This window comes from Sceloporus undulatus, unplaced genomic scaffold, assembly GCF_019175285.1.
Source record: "Sceloporus undulatus isolate JIND9_A2432 ecotype Alabama unplaced genomic scaffold, SceUnd_v1.1 scaffold_18, whole genome shotgun sequence".
NCBI lineage: Eukaryota > Metazoa > Chordata > Lepidosauria > Squamata > Phrynosomatidae > Sceloporus > Sceloporus undulatus.
The window spans coordinates 1,829,950-1,850,634 of record NW_024802940.1 but is presented as its reverse complement, the minus strand read 5'-3'; the positions used below and the strand labels follow the sequence as shown (position 1 = coordinate 1,850,634).

At 38.7% G+C, this 20,685-nt stretch overlaps 1 protein-coding gene across 1 annotated transcript in view; it reads right to left on the bottom strand.

Annotated features, from left to right (window-relative positions):
• Nucleotides 1-20,685, bottom strand: part of LOC121917449 (transcription initiation factor TFIID subunit 4B-like) — a 73,536-nt gene that overhangs the window by 9,253 nt on the left and 43,598 nt on the right. Inside the window, exons 10-12 of the mRNA XM_042443432.1 lie at nucleotides 14,438-14,607; nucleotides 10,246-10,376; nucleotides 523-648 (exon numbers count right to left, since the gene is read on the bottom strand). Coding sequence (XP_042299366.1) covers nucleotides 523-648; nucleotides 10,246-10,376; nucleotides 14,438-14,607 — 427 coding nt within the window. The remainder of the gene's footprint in view (nucleotides 1-522; nucleotides 649-10,245; nucleotides 10,377-14,437; nucleotides 14,608-20,685) is intronic.

The window sequence follows — 20,685 nt, the reverse complement described above, 5'->3', positions numbered from 1 at the left end:
GTGGAAATTGATGGAACTTCAGTCACCCATTTTCCGTGGGAAAGAAAGTATTACCATTTGGGATACTGGCAATTTTATTCTAGTATATTAACACAGGCTATAAGCATTGCAGATAAAGACAAAATCACAAAAAATATGTAGCCACATAATTATTAAACCCAACCAGAGTAGGTAAGTGTTGACTTACCAAGATGACTCAATGGCTCTACTGGGTTTAGGACACTGACAAGATAGGCAGTGGTTCTGGGTGCTGTGTACAGTCAACTTGGGTCTTCCCTGAATTTCTTCTTACTACTGGTATCTTCCAGCTGTTGACAAAAACCTGCAGAACCCCATAACTAAAGGAGAGATCCTTTGCATCCCCTTTTATGAAGCTGAACTCTCAAGGAAAGTAATTATTGTAAATGTGCAAGTAATACATAGAATGCTTGCTACATAAATTTTACCAATGGCCCAGGTCTCAAGATTATTTAGCAAACTATGAATCTTTTGAGATTGTCATGACCTTCTGAATTCTCTCACCTTGGCTGCACGGAACAACCTTTCTCTTTCTTCTTCATCCTTCCTCTGCTTCTCTACATGATCCAGCTGCTCAAGAAACCTAAGTTGAGCCCGTGTATCACTAGATATTGTGTACTTGTCACTCTCCTAAAAATGGGAAAAAGAGGAAATTTATGGTTACGATTTTATATAAGACCCATATGACTCTTCAGCTTGAAAACAAATTCCTGTTTCTTTGTTATTAATGGTAAATATGCATTAAATGTAAAAACAACTAAAATTGACATTTTGTTTAGCATCTGTTAGAGCTACTCACGTTTAAGCACTATCAAGACAGCTATCTATTTTATTTTATTTATTTAACAGTATGCATATTTGGAGTAACAACATACAAACATGTAGTTTGTTTACACTACAGTACTTGTTTAGAAACAGATATAATAGTGAAACTACAAAGCTAGGAAACCCTAACATGAGAATAACAACTATGATAAAGAATTTAACAAAGTCTATGAAAGAATTATAAGAATCTCTCCAAATCTACAGGTTATTAGGTGTTCAGAACCTAAAAGGTTCAGCAAATATAAAGGGTTTCACCTGGTATCAAGCAGGCCACATAGGCACCAAGTAAACCTCTTAAGGCATTGGACAATTGATGTTTTTATCACAGGTACAGCTCCTAAGCAGCTTCCTGCTTCATTTTCTTTAGTGGAACACAAGATGATCCTTGGATCCAGGTAGGTATCCAAGGTAGATGCTAGTTCTTTGGGCTTGGCCTCAGGCCACTTAAAGCTCTAGACAGTTTAACATTTAAAGCAGGCAGTAACTCTTAGAACTGAGATTTAGAAATAAACTGAAGGTCCAGCTGATCAAGCAATGGTGTTGTACAAACAATATCAACCAATCCCACTAAATAGCCATCCCCTCATTCTGTTTTGAAACAGTTGAATATTTTAGACGGTGTTTGCCACAATTAAGTGTGAAGTTACTAGAACATGAACCAATATAAAACAGGAGTATTCACATACAACAAATCCAATATTTTAAGGAAACTGCAACCCCCCGCCCCCAAGAGCATACATAATTCCAATTAGCTAGACACCCTCTAACACCTCTCTTTTGATTTGATTGAATGAGCGGCTAAACCTAATGTGTAGTATATAAACATGTCTCCTTTTAAATATTACAAGCATGAGGAAGATCCTGACTGGGGATACAACATATGCAGAATTGATATTTTGCTAAACATTTCAACTGGGCTATGTACTTACTAACCCCCTCAGCAAAGATCACTTTCCCATTCCAAAACCAGACCACACATCCAACAGGGACGTAGCTAGGATTTTAGGAAGGGGGGGGGTCCAGACTAGGAGCCACCATTATAATGGGGCTTGGGTGTCACGGCGCAGCAGGACACACCATTCATTTTTCTAATGGAAGGGGGGGTCCGGACCCCAAGACCCCCCCCCCCCCTTGGCTACGTCCCTGCATCCAACTGAAATGCATCTAGAAAACCAGTTTCATTCTACAGTAGTACCTAGATAGTACCCCCTCCCTGGAGTCTTTTAGGAAAAACCTCAAGACTTACCTCTTTCGCCAAGCTTTCCCCCACATGTCTTAATGCAATCCTTCTCCTTGTGTATTGTGTGTATTGTGATGGTTGGAACTGCTTCCACTGTGTTTTTACTGGTTTTTAATTATTAGGATTGAATTATGGATTTTATAATTTTGTATTGTATTGTTTTAATATGGGGGGACTCTGATTGTGTAATTTTGTATTTTTATTATTCTGTAAACTGCCGTGATCGAAGGAATGGTGGTATATAAATAAAATCTCATTCATTCATTCATTCATTCATAGATTTATCTAGGAAGAAAATGCTACTGACCATCTTGCAGATACTCACATCTTTTAAGGTTTCTGTGAAAGCGATCTAATTACCAATTATTTTAAAGAGACTAGAGTAACTCTCTCTCTCTGGTAATTTGCAACTTCTGCAGCTAGACCCAAGATCCTAGCTATTAAGTCAGTTGTCCCTGCCTAAGAAAGAAAGAAAGAAAGAAAGAAAGAAAGAAACCAGGTTGTTAACCAATTTAGGCTATGTTTGCTATAAGCTGCCAGCACCTATTCAGAAAAAATATGCCCAATACCAAGGAATGGCTCAACTGATGCCTTCAGAAACTCAAAAGGAGTATACAATTGATAGACTATCTCACTGGAAGAGGACATAGTTTGCATGTAGAAGGTCCTAGGCTGAACTCCTGTCATCTCTAGTTTTATAAAGATTAGCTAGTAGGTGATGAGAAAGGCCTCTGGCTGACATCCTGAATTGCCACTGCAAGGCAAAGATAGACAATACATTGGATGGGCATAATAGTCTGTTCTGGTACACATCAGTGTCCTATATTCTATTTCCTGCACTTTAGTAAACATAGAAAAAATGACTGGAAAACTCAGTATCTACTAGGAAATAATCTTCAGCTTTTATTTATATCATTTAAAGGTTTTTCAGACTGAGGTGCTGATATTTCGTACTTTCCTGAACAATACTGGTTCAATATTTGGTGAAGTGGCATTTTTAAATTTATGACATTTGCACATTTAAACATTTTTGTGTAGCATCTACCTTGCAAATATTTGCAAGCACACAGTCACTGAGAAAATATAGTTGGACCTCGGTATCCACGGACCTAATGTCCGTGGATTGAAGCGGACGACAAGCCTCTGTTGTCCCCAATGGTGGCGCATGCACAGGGCCGTGATGCCATTAGGGACAAGCTCCATTGTCCTGTGGCAGTGAGTGCATACTGCCATGCCACCTTTAAGTTTCATTGTCCCCAATGGCAGTGCAGCTGTATGCACTGGAGACAAGGCAGGCTTGAGCATCTGTGGATTTTGCTGTTCACGGAGAAGGGGGTTGGAACAGATCCCCATGGATACAGAGGTCCGACTGTACCCAGGACAGGTGCAGTATCAGGTGTGCAGTGCCCTGACTGAATTCTTTAGATTTCAAATAGTACTGATACAACTAACAAAGCCTTTGGAAAGCAATCACAACTACTTGCAAATGCTCCAAGAATTTGTTAAAATAATTATAAATTCTAATCTTCCAACATGTTATATTTGTATTTTAGCAGCTGAAGCAAATTAAGATTTTGCACTGTGCCATTTAAAATTGCATTGTTAGGCATAAATCTTCCAGAATTTCTCAGAAGAGAAAAAACATTGTTACCCCAGGATCCTCAGTCACCCCTCTTCGACCCCTGATATCAAATTAATATAAAAAGGGGATGTTGCAGGCAGGTAGCTGCAATGGAGCTCTCCAGTGTAGGAAACCAGTCATACCATGTTAGGCCATCCAGATGGCTCAGCATGGGAGAGGCCAAAGACACTTGGCTGAGATCGCTCAAGATCAAAATCAGCATAATTCCTTCACTAAGGAAAGTGATGGTGGAAGAGCTGGACTTGGAAACTGTCTACAAACAACAGACAAAGTGACTTTCCTTCTGGGAATGAAACCTTCTTCTCCTGAAGATATTTATGGTGATTGTCCATTCATTCTTGCTTAACTTCATTCGTCTCTCTTGGAAAAGTCATTTTACTCTAGGAAAAAACATTTAACTCCTGAAACACTGCTCTCAGGACCCATTTCTTGCTATAAATACATGTACCTAGACAGCAGCACATTGGTTTAGTTTGAAGCCATATAGAACCTGTGTTCATTTTCAACTGGGCATCTCAATAGCCATCCCATGTATTGAAGGCAGCTATTAAGCCATCCTCATTCTGGTAACCCTGCAATTGGAGCTACACTCCAGGACTGGTATAGTAGTGCCTCTTTACAATCCTGAAATTTGCTACCTTTTACTGACTTTGCATTGTTATTTCTTATGTGTGTGAGTATGACAGACTGTGTACTTGTGTGGCGATTTCCCTTTTTATTTGTTAATAAAATAAATTGATTTAGTCCTGCCTCTGGAGTTCTCTGGGTCTAGAACTGGTATACAAAGGCTTAAAGGTAAAGGTATTCCCCGTTGATAAGGTTGTCAAGTCATGTCCGACCATAGGGGGCAATGGTCATCTCCATTACTAAGCCGAAGAGCCAGCATTGTCAGAGACTACTCTGTGATCCTGGGGCCAGCATGATTGCACATAACACTGTTTACCTTCCCACCAAGTATTTATCTACTTGCATTTGCATGCTTTCAGACTGTTAGATTGGCAGAAACTGGGACTAGTGATGGGAGCTCACCCCATCATGCAGCACCCTGGCCTCAAACTGCCAATGTGCTGATCTTACAATCAACAGAATCAGCATCTTAACCACCTGAGCCACCGTATCACCATGCAAAGGCTTAGATCCTGGCTTTAATTACCAAAGCCTTCTTTCTGCTTCCTATTGAGCTAAACTAATTTCCCCATTTAAATCAATTTGTGAGTGCCCTCTTGGGACCTCCTGGAATTTAGGTAACAAGAGCCATCCCCTCACTGCCCCCCTCCCCTGTGGATTTCATCAACTATGCCAAGGAAGGAAAGGAGATAAGTCAGAAAAGCCATGTCTGCACTTCCTCCTGCATGTCAGATGGTTTAAGAAAATATATCAGTATGCAAAGGGATACAGTAGCACCTTTGAGACTAACTAAAGAAAGAAGCTGGTAGCATGAGCTTTTGCGCACTTGATCCTACTTCCTTAGATGCATAGGATGGAATGGAGAATTCAGACAGAGTCCACCTATATAAACTGGCTGTGTGTGAGTGTTAATTGAAAGTAAAAACCTTGTGGGTATGGAAATGAGGTGACAAGTTCAGTTTTAAGTATGGTCTTTAGGGGACAAAGGTAGGCGGAAGGATGATGCCTAAAGATGGAATGCGTAAGACTGAAGTATCTGCAACTGGCTTTTGTGTATTTCCATTCCTAATGTCCCATTTATGTCCATTTGTGAACATTTTCCTGGTTGAAATCTGGCAATATTTAACCTGTTCTCAAATGGTCAGAGAGTCTGCAGGGACGTAGCTAGGATTTTAGGAAGGGAGGGGTCCAGACTAAGTGCCACCATTATAATGGGGCTTGAGTGCGGCGGCGCAGCAGCACACACCATTCATTTTTCTAATGGAAGGGGGGGTCCGGACCATTGGCTACGTCCCTGGAGTCTGACACGTGACATTTTATGAAGTAGAGTTGGGAAGCCTGTACTGCTCCAGATGCTACTCAACTTTAACCCCACCCCATCAGCCCCAGTCAGCATGGTGAATGATCAAGCTTGATGAAAACAGTCCAACAACATCACAAAGGCCATGGGTTTCCCATCATTGGCATGCAGCAGAGGTGGGCAGAACGTTGGCCTCCAGAGTGAAGCTCCTTGGCCAACTCTTGAATAAAAAACGCAATTTTTTCTACATGTAAAGATTAGAACTTTAGAAAAGTATCATTTCTATACATTCATCCCCCACCCCAACTATAACATTTTAGTCAGATTTTTTAAATTATAGCATTTCAGACAGATGGAAAGAAAATCTGAGATAGATAGATAAAGATACTGTACCTAACTCTGAAGAGCTGAATAGTCATTTTTAGAACTAAATCAAACCATTGGAATCCCTGATCTCTAGTAATTCAAATGTGCATCTCTGTATAAAAGTCATCCTGGTATGAAGTTCTTAAGGTAGAGTAGATAATTGGCTATATGCTTGAGCCACTAATTTGCATCTGTTTTTACTTGGCAGACCTGATAAAGCCAAAAGGGGCCAAAGAGAGCCAGCATGGTGTAGTAGCTTGAGCGTTGGACTACGGCTATGGAAACCAGAGTTTGAATTCCCACTCAGTCATGGAAAAGAATTCCCTGGGGACCTACCTTTCAGGTTACATAGTTTTAGCACCATGCCAAAGCTGCATCCTATGGAATCTGTAGGCAACTTGGTGAGGCACTAGAGCTCTTTGGCTAAGAATTTTAAATGTGTGTATTGTGTGCGTTCAAGTGGCTTCAGACTTATGGCATCCCTAAGATGAACCTATCATGGGGTTTTCTTGGCAAGATTTGTTCAGAGAAAATTTGCCATTGCCTTCTCCAGAGTCAGAGTCCAATGCTTAAACTACTATGCTATACTGGAATTTTAAATGCCCCTCCTTAAACTTAGACTAGCATGGTGTAGCAGTCTGAACGTTAGTCTAACACTCTGGGAGACCAGGATATGAATCCCCATTTAGCCACAGAAACCCACTGGGTGACCTAGGACAACTCTCTGAGCCTCCGAGGAAGGCAAAAGAAAAGCCTTTCTGAACAAATCCTGCCATGAAAATCCCATAATAGGTTTGCCTTAGGGTGACCATAGGTCAGAAATTACTTGAAAGCACGCAATAGCAAAAAGATGCCCCAAAGTCTAAACTCCCTCCTTCCTGTATTAGATTTTCAAAACTGCTGATATATGGAAAAACATTGGATGAGACAGTGTGGTTGTAAAAACACTCAAACTGCGAAGTATTTTTAAGAATGATACCTGTTCAAGTTTTAGTCATAGGCTAATTTGGGAAACTGGGGAATTTAAGATTGAAGAAGAAATTATAAAAGATCCGAAAAAGATTAATAAGACATTTTAAAATTTTTATTCCACTTTGTACGAGAAGTCAAAAATACAAGAGAAAGATATAGCCAGCTATCTCAAGAAGATTAATGTTCCCAAGATAGATGAGAAACACCGACTAGAATTAAATAAACCGATATCAAAAGAAATAATCCTCGCAATTAGAAGAAGTAAGTTAAATAAATCGCCTGGCCCTGATGGTTTTATCATGGAGTACTATAAAACATTTATGACACAGCTATTGCAAACATTATACATGGTGATGAACGAGATTCTTGATAAAAATATACCTGAAACGTGGAGGCAAGCAAACATCACCCTTGTCCCCAAGGAGGATAAAGATTTGAAAAATCCATCTAATTATAGGCCAATATCTCTCCTTAATTCGGACTATAAACTATTCGATTCTATCTTGGCAGAAAGATTAAAGAGAGTGTTAAATGAATGGATCCATGAAGACCAAAATGGATTCCTACCGAAAAGACTGATGAGAGATAATATTAGAAATGTGTTAAACTTAATAGAATACCATGAAAAAAATTACAACAAAAATTATTACTAATATTCCTGGACGTAGAAAAGGCCTTTGTTTGACAAGGTGATCTGGTTATATAGGGTAAAAACTTTAGAGGAAATGAATGTGGGTGAAAACTTTTTAATCTGGATAAAAAAAAAATATGAGAAGCAAGAAGCCAAACTAATTATAAACAGGGATAAAACAGAATCATTCAATATCTATAAGGGAGTAAGACAATGATGTCCACTGTCTCTGCTATTATTTCTTTTGGTAACAGAAACATTTCTGATACAGCTGAGAGAAGACAAACTGATCGTGGGAGTAAAAATAAAAGGATGGGAATATAAAATGAAAGCATTTGCGGACGACTTAATAATCTCTTTAAGTAATCCTCTGGAAAGCTTAGATCCTTTACTGAAGAAACTAAAAGAGTTTGGAGATAATTCAGGATTCCAAATTAATAAAGATAAAATGAAGATGCTGACGTAGAATATTTTTGAAGAGGAACAGGAGAGTATAGAGGACATAACAAAATTTCAAATAGTGAAAAAAGTTAAATACCTAGGAATATGGTTGACGACAAAGAATATGGACTTATTTACCAATAATTATGAAAAGGTCTGGACCAAAATTCAAAAAGAAATAAAGAGGTGGACTAAATTAGAACTATCCTGGACAGGCAGAATATCGACGATTAAGATGATGATTCTTCCAAAAATGATCTTTCTATTTCAAAATTTCCCAATGGAATAAAGATACTTCAAAATTCATTTGGAAATCAAAGAAACCAAGAATTAAATTACAGTTATTGTAAGATGCAAAAGAAAGAGGAGGCCTGGCGTTAACTAATTTTAAATTATACTACTATGCTGCCGCTTTAAATTGGATATTAGATTGGATTCGACTAAAAAGATGCAAAATTATAAATCTAGAAGGAGCAGATTTATTATATGGTCTACATGGATACCTATTCTATGACAGAATCAAAGTTAACAATGAATTTAGTAATCACGTAATAAGGAAAGCATTGTATCACGCATGGAATAAAGTAAAGGACAGATGGTTCACCAAAATACTCTTGTGGGTATCCACAAATGAAGCATTCTTTAAGAATGACCAATTGGCATGTGGAAAATGGCTAACATATGAGGACTTAACTAAAATGGAAAATGATCAAAGAAAAATGAAATCAGAAGAAGAGCTATATGAATTAGGATACAACTGTAATTGGTTTATGTATAGAAGACTAAAAGAAAGATATAATCAGGACATGAAATTTAATGGAATTGGAAAAGGCGAGACAGAATTTGAAAAGATTATCATGCAAGATGGAACGTGAGAAATTTCAAAAATTTATCAACTACTTCTAAGACAAGAGTTGGAACAAGACTATATAAAAAGTTGTATGATTAAATGGGCACAGGATCTTGGCCAGTATATACAATTGGAACAATGGGAAAAGAATTGGAAAAAGAGAATTGGATATACTAAAAACTATGCAATCCAAGAAAATTTGATTAAAATGCAATTTAGATGGTTTCTAACCCCGGAGACAATCTCTAAGATGACACATAATAGCCAAAATAAATGCTGGAAATGCAAAGAGGAAGTGGGAAATATGATACATTGCTGGTGGAAGTGTAAAATAATAAATAGATTCTGGATAGAAATACAGCAAAAAATACAGGAGATTTGCAAGATCAAAGATCCCAAAATGTTTTTGCTAAACATGATAGAAAATGAAGATATAGAAAGGAAGTATGGAAAACTCCTATTTTATATGATTAGTGCAGCTAGATTGTTGTAGGCATCAATGTGGAAATCAGAGAAGGTTCCGGACATAGAAAGCTGGACATTAAAGATGTATGACTACATGGAGATTGATAAACTATCCTGCTTTTTAAAAAAAGAATCGATAAATAAATTCAAGAAAGATTGGGAACCCTGGATAAGTTACATGAAAGAAAATGAAGGGGCCTTTAATTAAAGTACAGTTTTAAGATTTCAATATCACTTGTGATCAGGAGAAAATATGTAAATATGTGGTATTAATAATAAGTAAAACAGCGATATTGTATAAAGGAATTAGAAAAGGGAGAATGATTAATGATATAAGAAGTATACATGTAAAGAAGATTTAAGAATAAGAATGGAGAGAACAGAAAGTGTTAAAGTGATTAAACAGATAGACATGGTTCTGATAGAGAATAGAGGAAGGACTTGAGGGGGGGCGGGAATTTAAAAAGCACATGAAAGTAAAATATGTACACATATCCAATGTATTTTATTTGGTGAAATTTAATAAAAAGTATTAAAAAGAAGTTTTAGTCATAGGTTATGTTCAGATTCCACATGACCAAATCTTTTCTAGATTGCACAAGCTAAAAGCCACTTGTTACTATACGTTCTGTACCCTCCTCTACACATGCAAGAAAAAAGTTGCCAGTATATGTTCTCCTTGCAGTTATCATCTATTTATTCTTACAGTAAAGCTAGGGTTTTGTACAATCTAACAACCAAGACGTTACTGTGCCTAAATATTATCATTCTTCATGCTGGACTTGATGCATGATCCCAGTTTAACTATTACTTTACAATACCACTTAACAGAATACCATTCAGACCAAGAAACTCAAGAAGATTTTACCTTATAGGTCATCATGCGATGTTGAGCAATTACAGTTAGTTTCTCCAGAAGCCCTCTTAATCTTCCCTGTGTAGCATAGGAGATCAAGTTCAGAACATCAGAATTAACTTCCGTAATGCCATGTCTTTTACCTGCGGAGGCAGAAAAAATCCATTACGTGTTTTAGTACTAGCTGATAATTGAAATAATTAGCACAGCAGGTATTCTGTTCCCCCTGGAAGTCATACCCATTATGAATAAAGGTTTGGGAGATTGTGATTTTCCTAGTAAAGTCACAACTTCAAAGATCTTAGACATTACATTAATAAAACCTAGCCCACAGCTTCAGAAAATAGACATTGTTTCACTTAGCCTCTAGAATCACTCTCTTTGCAAGGTCATTTATAGGACAAAGTTAATAAGAATACAGAAATCAAGCCTTGTACTTTGGAGAAGCAGAGAAGCAGTAGCTGTAGAAATTAGTGCCATATTCTGTTAATTTCAGTAATTAAGAAATAGAGAATTACATTTTGCCCTGTTTGACATGGTGCTTGTTAAATCCTGACATGTTAATGAACAGAGATAGTTTTTGTAACATACTCCAGGCATCTTAGTCCGAGCCCTTTCTGTACCCCAGCCACCCCAACAACAGAAGGCAAGATGACCCCCCCACTTCCAAGAGAATTGCTTGGAAAATAACTAACCCAATTAGGTACCTAAAGCATTCCCCTTCCCTCTTTATCACTATCTCTTCAACTTGGCTAGGCGAGCTCTGATTTTGCCCTTTCTTCCTCACCATCCTCCCTCCTACCTCTCTCTGGTATTTTCAATGTAAGAACACTAAGGCCATTTGCTTTTAGTGAAGCTCCTTGAACCCTGTGCTAAGCCTATGCATCACCTGTGCAATGCACTTAAGTTGCAAATACACTAATGAAAGTTTTTTTCTGGTTGACAACTGACCTCCATCAGCACAGGCTTAGTGAAGTTAAGAGTGAATATCCAATTCAGTGTTACAGCAGCAAGTGACTTAAACCCATACCCAGTGACACATGATGACTGAAGATCACAAAATGTATGTTGATGCATAAAAGGTATCTAATTTTACATCAAGAATAAAATGTACATTCAAAATGGACACATGTGGCTCCTGATTTCTACTGTAAGAACAGACAAGCCACTATTTAACAAAAAACTGTTGTCTTGCATTAAGTTACTGCCATGTGTTCTTTGCTAGTTAAGTGTCAGATTTACATAGTGCTGTTTGTCGATTCAAGGATTGGATTTTGCATATCAGGTCCAACAGTTGCTTAGTACATACATTCTGTTGTTTGTTTGTTTGTTTGTTTATTATTTAATTTACAGCCTGCCTTTCTCCCAAAATGGGACCCAAGGCAGCTTACAGTATAATTTAAAGACGGAATATATCTAAAACAATGAATACAAAAGTTTTTAAAAACTAAAGTAGATAATCGCATTAAAAATTAATTTAAGTGTAATTTAAAGGCATTTTATAACACGTTTAAAACATAAAGGTAAAAGATCAGTACACTCTACTGACAAACTCTTCTGCACAACCAATTAAAAGTTGAAGCTTATTGAAGCTGCCAGCAGAAGAACAGTGGAGAGGGCCGAGCCAGCCTTCTGAAGAAGGGAATTCCATAGTGTAGAAGAGGCACACCAAATACACATGTGATGATGGTAGGACTAAGTGAAAGCCTTCCCTTGAAGATATTAAAATTTGGCAGGGAAATACAGAGCTGTACCATCTTTCAGGCAGTCTGGAACCATACCATATAGGGCTTTATAGGTCATGATAATAATAACAATAACAATAACAATATTAATTTTATTTATTTCTACCACGCCTCTCCAACAAGATCGAGGCAGCTTACATCAATAAAATCCATACAATAAAATAAATCCCACTATCCTATCCCTCCTTAAACTAAAACAACATAATAATTACAACATAACAATAACTATCATAAATATAATTAAAACCATTAAAACAATCACAAACAGGAAAACAGGACATCATGAGGTAGTCACTAGGATTGTCCATATCCGTGGGGCAACTAAGTCGATTATTCAGGGAATGCCTATTGAAAAAAATCTGTCTTGACAGCCTTTTTAAAGCCATCAAGGTTATTAATATGTCAGATCACCTCCAGCAGGCCATTCCATAATTTGGGAGTGGCAGATAATCCACATTGAAGATCTTGTTACTAGATGAATCCTGACCATCTTAGACAGTGTAGGCAAAATGTGGCCCACAGGCCACATGCAGGCCACAGGGTCATTTATGGCCTTTATCACACCAGCCCCTTTTACACTGTAGTCCTGCACGAAAAATAAAAAGATGCAATACTGGCATAGGAGGAGCCACCATCACACTTCTTCCTTTAGCGTGACAGGGTTGCTGCTGGCATCGTGTTCCTTTCTTCTCCTTTAATCCCTCCCTCCCTCTCTTATGCTTTGCCCAGCATGCCTTTTGGGTTGTTTTTTTTAATCCAACTTTTCCCACAGCATTTTGGAGCTCTGCAGCCCTGATCCGCTCTTAACACAATTTCTGAAATTTTGTTCACGGCTCCAGAGCTCCAAAATAGCCGAAAGAAGTTTGCAGCAGGGGAGGGGGAGGAGGGAATGGTGGAGGAAGGGACAATGAGGCTGCATCACTGCCAATTGCACTAGTGCCCCCAAATGCCCCCTGGGCTCTTGTTTTGGGGGACCTAGGCATTTTTAGGCATGGAGTTTCTTCTAAAACATGATTTATACAGGGAATGACTTCCAATTACTAAAAAGGCCCCCACAATATGACTGGGGAGGCCCAAAACATGGCAAAGATACCCCATCCCCCTATAGGACATTTGGGGGCATGGGGGGATTGTATTTTTGCTGGGAGGGCAGGGAGGCTGCAGCCCTCCAGTCTACTGAAGAGCTAATGTGACTCCCTCAGCCTCCCAAAGTTACCCACACTAATCTAAGCTCACTTCTCATACTCTCCCCAAACCCTAAATTACTGTCCCCAAAACCTGCCACCACCTGCCCAGAATAGTGAAGTTAGCTCTCTATAGTTTAATGGAATGACTGCCAATTTCTTTGTCAACCTTTTGAAACAGACTTCCTCAGCGTGCAACTTATCCAGAATTTGCTTCTCTTCCACCTCATGATGAAAAAGTTGGCCTGCCAGACAAAAGAGATGTTGTAGAGGAAAACCACTTAGAAGCACCTGCCATACTATAGAAAATACAAGAATTTGTCAAGTCAGAAGCAGAGCATTAAATACCACTGTCAGCCAGTATAGAGACACCTTTTGTTGCATAGTCTGATGGCTGCTGACCACTTCTAAGCCAACCATTACCACCTCATCTTCCCTAAAAATAATTCTTGGGGAGATGGTCCCAGAGGGTTGATGTCACTGGCTCCTAGCACTTCTGGCTTTCTCCAAAGTAGTGCACAATTCACCAGTAAGTGTTTTGCAAATGGCTTTGTTTACAAGGCTCCCTAACCTAACACTGAAAACAGACATGCAGAGGTATAGCATTACATCTTTCCCAAACTGAAACGTACTGTAGAGAGCCGGTGTTCTCTCAAAGGAGGACCAACAAGGATGCAGTAATGCTAGCAAGCCCAGATGCAGGATATTTCTTGCACTTATTGGTCCCGATTCATTTGTTGACCAAGTCCTGAAGTAACAACACTATTCAGTGCATCAGCAGGTGCTAACCTCTGAGCTCAGAGGGCCCAAATTGTACTATCTGACTGAAGTTCCTAGATGACTATTCTTAGTACTAAATATAATTTCACTATCAGACTAAATGTGAAGCTTTAAGAGATCTTGGACAAGTTTCACAAAGTGTCCACCTGCACATATTTGAGTCCCAGTCGTGGGAAAAGAGTGGGAAATAAATAAATAAATAAAATGTTGACTACATTTTGATTCCAGGAACTAGAATATGTCGAGGTGAAGCATCAGTTAAATTGATCTGAAATTAATAGTCTCCAGTTTCTAAGACTAAAACTGTATGTTAAGAAGATCTAATTTACAACAGGAGTAAGACAGCAATTAGTTCACCACTTTAACTGGACTGTTTAACTTCAAGCAAGACTTGGTGTTCAGTATGGAGTGATGACAGTACATTCAGGGAAAGGAGTATCAAGGCTAATATATATATGCAGCCCATGTTATGAACTCCAAATTTAAATTTCTCACCTATTTCTAAGATCTTCTTCTGCAGTGCATCTGAAGAAAGGAGCAGTTCCTCAGGACAAGATCGGATAACTACACCAACTGCTTCAGAATTTGTTGCCAATATGCATGCGCTCTCTTCATTCAAGTTGACTCCAGCCATGGAAGCCACATCATTGATATCATCTTCATCCCTTCCAAAAAAAACCCCAACTTCTCTTATATTATGTATTGCAGTAAGACAAAAATACCGTATATACTCAACTATAAGTCAACCTCATGTATAAGTCGAGGGCAACATTTGAGGCTAAAATTATGGATTTTGCTATGACCCATGGATAAGTCGAGGGTAAAACTTAGGGGCATATAGCAAAGGATCTAAAGGATGAGGCAAAGCGAAACAATGTCAATGAACTTAGAAAATTCCAGAAGACATAACTCTTTGTGCTTACTCTTAGGACTGGATGGATGAGAGAGTAGAGGGGGTCAGTACTTCACATGTTATACTCCTGCTTTTCACCAGGAGATGTTTTTTTTTCCTTTTAAATAAGAGTTAAGATACAATACTTACACTGACCCATGGATAAGTCGAGTCAGTTTTTTCGGATCAATCTTTTGACCTAAATTTCTAGACTTATACACGTGAGCATATACAGTAACTACATTTACCAATGGAACTGTAGGTGCACTTCAAACTGTTACTTCACTTCTCTGAGCTGTACTCACTAAATGAACATTTAGGTAAACCTTTTGACTTTGGTATTCCTCCCTCCCTCTTGACTATAAAAACAAATTAAGATTGACTGAACATAGGAACATAAAGAGATCTAAAATGAGTGAGAGAAGATGTCATTTGAAATCCTGCTAAGGAATAAACTGACGCTAAGGCTATTTGATAAAGTCGAGTAGTGACTGGAAAGAACAAATTAACTCTTGACCTCATCCATTTCTATTTAACTCTACTTCCTCTAACTGAAAATTTGAGTAAAAAGGCGTGTCCAGATACAGTTTTATCTACATGCATTGTGCATAAATGTTAGCCTAGTCAGAAATGAGGTGCAAACTTAATAGTGGCAGGCAGTTCTGCCTACCACCAGTGTTTAGTGATGTTGAAACAGATTTTTGAGCTATGCTGCTCTCAAAATGCATCTTATACGAATACAGTACATATGAAAATACAATAAAAAGCACAACAGCAGCTTGGATTTTTTTGAAAAATGTACCACTAATCATTTGGAGTACTGCTAAATAGACATTCTCCATTTCTATCATTATACATTAGAATAGAAAACAGGGAATTCAAAGCACCAGGGCACATTTGCTGAAATCTATTCTGTTTTGGAAAAGCGTAGTAAAGGATGATGCATAAACAAAGTTTCAGTGCCCATCAGGAGAGAATTTTTAAATAAGCATCCGGATAGAGTTTTAGAACAAACAGATCTACCAACATTTTGCTATAAAAATACAAAAGTAGCAGATCTAACTTCTAGAACTTTCCATAAACTTGTATCAAATTCTTCCACCAACTTATATATTACTTAGGAAGTCCATTAAGGCTGTTAACACTGCTTTCCCTAGAAACATTTGATGAACTTTAACAGTCAAGTGACTTCATGTTATCAATCAAAGCCAAATGCGTTTATTCCCACATTTTATCTAAGATTTAACATTCAGTTCTTATTACTAGCCCAGAAACCCTGGCTAGATTGGCCAATGGTCTCCAAAACTTCCTTCAATGCCTTAACAGCAACATGGTGCATCATGAGTGCACCACTTAAGAGAACTTAAGAGAACAGATGAGCAAGCACAGCATTTGATGGGGGACAAGAAGAAAAGATACTTCTTTTGGTAATTAAGCGTGAAGGTATTCCTATAATGTTCTGCTTATGCCTGGGATTCATTCAAGGAAATGGAAACCCCCAATAAAATGCACAAGTAGAGTAGCATAAGATGTTCAGGATCTGAGGGTGTCACGGTGCATAAAACAAAACAGAAGACCAAAGTATTCAGGTATTACTTTTTAAAAAATATTTCTATTATTCTGTTTCAGATTGGCAACACAGATATTTTGCTTGTTGGTGTTTATAAATTACTGGCACGAAGAATTCATGTGGGGTCATCTAACATATTCCACACATTACAGAAGCCTCTTCTCTACTTAGGCTTCTTAACATTTTAACTTCTTCGCATGTCTTCAAGTATGATCTAATCATATCTTTGAATGGAATCAACAGAAAGATCCTTCTGGTCTTCCAATTTCATGCATCTCATTTAGTATGTTATCAAACAAGAAACTGAGCAAGCCTTCAGCACCCTCTGCTGTTCAAACACTGGCCAGATACATTTAATTCCATTTTAATTACTTCATTGTTCTAAAAATAAGGATAGGCTTGAACTACAGCCTGTGGGATGTCAGCCAAAGGCTGTTAATCAAAATCTGCATGGTGCAATTTAAATTTAATGTAGCATTAGGTAGATAGTGCTATCAGATGTTAAGCAGCTATTTTATTCATTTGACTCCATTGTCTTCTCTTATACCTTAAACAGCTTTGCAATAACATTATCCAGTATTATCCAGATGCACATCAGAATCAAAGCTAGTTCACATATTTTGGGGCATCTTAATTTTCTAAAGAGCATACACCACAGAGAATTAATCACAGTACTCCAGAGGGTACTTAAACTGAAAATACTTAAGTTGCAGTCAATACTTCTTATTTCTAAGATCTGGAAGAAACCAAATGGAGATGTTCAATTCATCCCCACATTAAATTTCACAACAGCAATATGTGAGTTAGCCCCACAGACTCTTTATATGCTTCACAGGCAATACAAAGAGCTAACCTCCATCAAATTAGACTTCCCTTTCAGTTTCCGGTGTGATCAAAATGCTACTGCTGGCTGGGTGTGTGCCAAACTATAGATTGGAGGGGGTGGGGTTGCATGAACATTCCCCACCTCCACTACTATAGTATTTTGCAAGTAGGACAATGAGGAAATTGAAATAGTCAAGGATTCCCTTTACCTTGGATCAAACATGGACAGAATGGGATACTGCTGTCAAGAAATCAGAAGACTAGGAATGGGAAGGGCAGCTATGAAAGAACAGAATAAGTGCCTAAAGTGCCAAGATATACAACTGAGCATTAGGTTAGAATCGTCTAAGCCATGGCATTCCTCATCACCATGTATGGATGCGAGATCTGGACAGTGAAGAAAGTAGATAAAAAGAAAATCAACTCATTTGAGATGTGGTGCTGGAGAAGAGTGCTGAGAATACCACAAACTGCCAAAAAGACAAATCAAGCCCAAACTCTTCCCAGAAGCCAAGATGATAAAATTTAGGCTGTCGTACTTTGGTCACATCCCAGGTTCTGGAATGACCTGCCAGACGAGATCTGTCACATTACCACCTTGGAAGCCTTTAAGAAGGATCTCTTCCGGCAGGCCTTTTCCGATTAGATTAGATCTACTGACTTGCCTCCCCTTACCCGTACCCTTGCCATCATTAGTGTCATGGAAATTGTTATTGATATGATCGCATCTGCCCTCCCCCCTCCCCTTCAGAAAACAACCCATTTCTTGCCCAAATCTCCCCCCCCAAAAAACTTTTTTACTGTATTAGTGTTGGAATGTTTTAAATTTTCTTGTCATTTAATAGCTTTTTAGGGGTTGATTAATGTTTTTATAATTGGCAGGAGGGTTGGGGGGTTGGGGATTTTAATTGTATTTCTTAAACGGTATGTTATTTTATTACTGTAATCCGCTTTGATTCCTTTGAGAAAAAGTGGAATATAATAAATACTATTATTATTATTATCATTATTATGAGAAGACTTATTTGAAAATACAATAATGTTAGGAAAGGTAGAGGGAAGTAGAAAGGAAGACCACATGCCAGATGAATAGGCTCAATCAGGGAGATTATGGGCCTGAATTTACAGGATCTAAGCAGTGGAGGATAGGGGAGACTCGGAGATGTCTCATCCACAGGGTCACTATGAGTTGGGGTCAATGTGACGGCACTTAACAACAACAAACAAAAATAGCTTCTCTAGTTAGAAGTCACAGACAGAGGTGGTAAAGTATTTTCTTCCTAAAGAACATGAATTATCAACACCATTACTTTTCAGTGCATTTCTATGGCAAGCCTTTGTTAAAACACCAGCTGTTAACTGTTCAGAGTGCTGGATCTTTTGCTGTAATTTAGCTGCAGTTATTTGAGCAGAATCATCTTTCACCACAGTTAAAACAGCATATCTAACTTGCCTGTTCAGAGCATGAAAGATTTCCTGACTATTTCCTGGGACTGGAATAGAAGCGAATACTAGCACTACAGAAGCAGTTCCTCTAACACCATTATAATGTACAAGATCATCCATCTGTAGATGCAATAATACACATAAGTACTGTCTGTCGCATGAAAGATGGCCAATTGACATCAATATCAATTGATATATCCAGCTGAAAGTATTTTACATAAAATATATTCCTTATATTAAAAATATATATTTTGAAACTTTTAGAAAAGCATTTCATATAAAATTCAGAATGCATTTATATGAAATCTTTTTATCAAAGGTATTAAATATATGCAATATACTTTTATATGCTAGTAGAATTCAAAGAAACAGCCATGTTAGTCTGAAAAATCAGTATGCAAAGAGATCTTATAACACCTTGAGACTAAGAAAGAAGCTGTTAGCATGAGCTTTTATAAACTAGAGTCTACTTCCTCAGATGCATGGCCTATGAAAACTCATGCTATCAGCTTCTTTCTTTCTGTTAGCCTCAAAGGTGCTGCAAGATCCCTTCGTATGCTTTGTTTAAGTTTAAGTAAAAACTGAGTAAGTAAAGTGGTGGTCTAAATTTTTTGAATGCTTTACAAGAATGCTTCATTCTCTATCTCTTCCCAACAACACAAAATTCTTGTACATAGCATGGACTTTTTGCTTTTGTTTGGTACAGTTAAAACAGACAATGTAGCACTAGTTAAAGGAGCAAGGCTCGGGCTCAACACATGAAGGGGCAGAACAATGTTACAGCCAGTTTGTACCCAAGCTAAGAGAAGGGTGTTAACTTAGACCAACCAATTAACTACTCTTCTCCCCTATCAATTCTCTAAACTAAAGCTGGGTAATGCAAGTCGTCCAGATATTGCTGGATTATAACTCCCAGCAATCTTCACCATTGGTTTTGCTAATTAGAGCCCAGGCAGGTTCAGTCCAGGAACATCTGGATGACTAGGGTTTTTGTTTGTTTGTTTGTTTACCTTTGGTCTAGACCAGGGGTCGGCAACCCCCGGCCCACGGGCCACATCCGGCCCGGCAAGGCAGCAGGACCGGCCCCAGCACGGTCCTGCCACCGCCGCGGCGCCAATTTCCTGCTTGGGGCCCGGATTTGTTTTGGCTGCGGGCCGGGCAGCGCTCCTCCTCCTCCTCCTCCTCCGCACGCTCCCGCAGCGGCCACCCACCTCCTCCTCCCCCACCTCCTTTTTTGGGGCACTGCGCGGCTGCGCAATCCACCCTCTTCTCCCTCCTCCGTGGCCCACCTACCTCCTCCTCCTTGGGCCGCGGGCATTTCCGCTGGCCCTGCGCGCGCCCTTGCAGGGCCGCGCACAGGGCTAATGAGGTCCTGAAGCTGGGGCTGAACAGCCCGCCCCTTCTCCAGGCCAGAGCCTGTGAGGGCTGGCAGGGGGCGGGACTGTTCCAGACCCAGTCTGCCCCCATTGGCCAGCCAGGCTCCAGAGGAGGCGCTCCTCCTCTGTTGGGCTGGGCTGCAGCCAGAGGGCAAAGGAAAGAGCCATTTCCTTTGCCCTTTTTTGGCGCCAGGGAGGAGGCAGATGAAGAGGAGAAGGAGGAGGATGAAGAGGAGGAGGTGGGTGCCCATTTACAGTATTTATTTTGGTTAAGTGTGCTGTTTTTAAAGTCCATTTTTCCAGTATTTATTTTAATTAAGTGTGTTTTTAAAGTCCTTTTTTCCAGTATTTATTTTAATTAAGTGTGTTTTTAGACTGCATTTTTCCAGTATTTATTTTAATTAAGTGTGTTTTTAGACTACATTTTTCCAGTATGTATTTTAATTAAGTGTGTTTTTAAACTGCATTTTTTCCAGTATTTATTTTAATTAAGTGTGTTTTTAAAGTCCATTTTTTCCCAGTATTTATTTTAATTAAGTGTGTTTTTAAAGTCCATTTTTTCCAGTATTTATTTTAATTAAATGTGTTTTTAAAGTCCATTTTTTCCAGTATTCTGCTTTAACAATGATAGTGG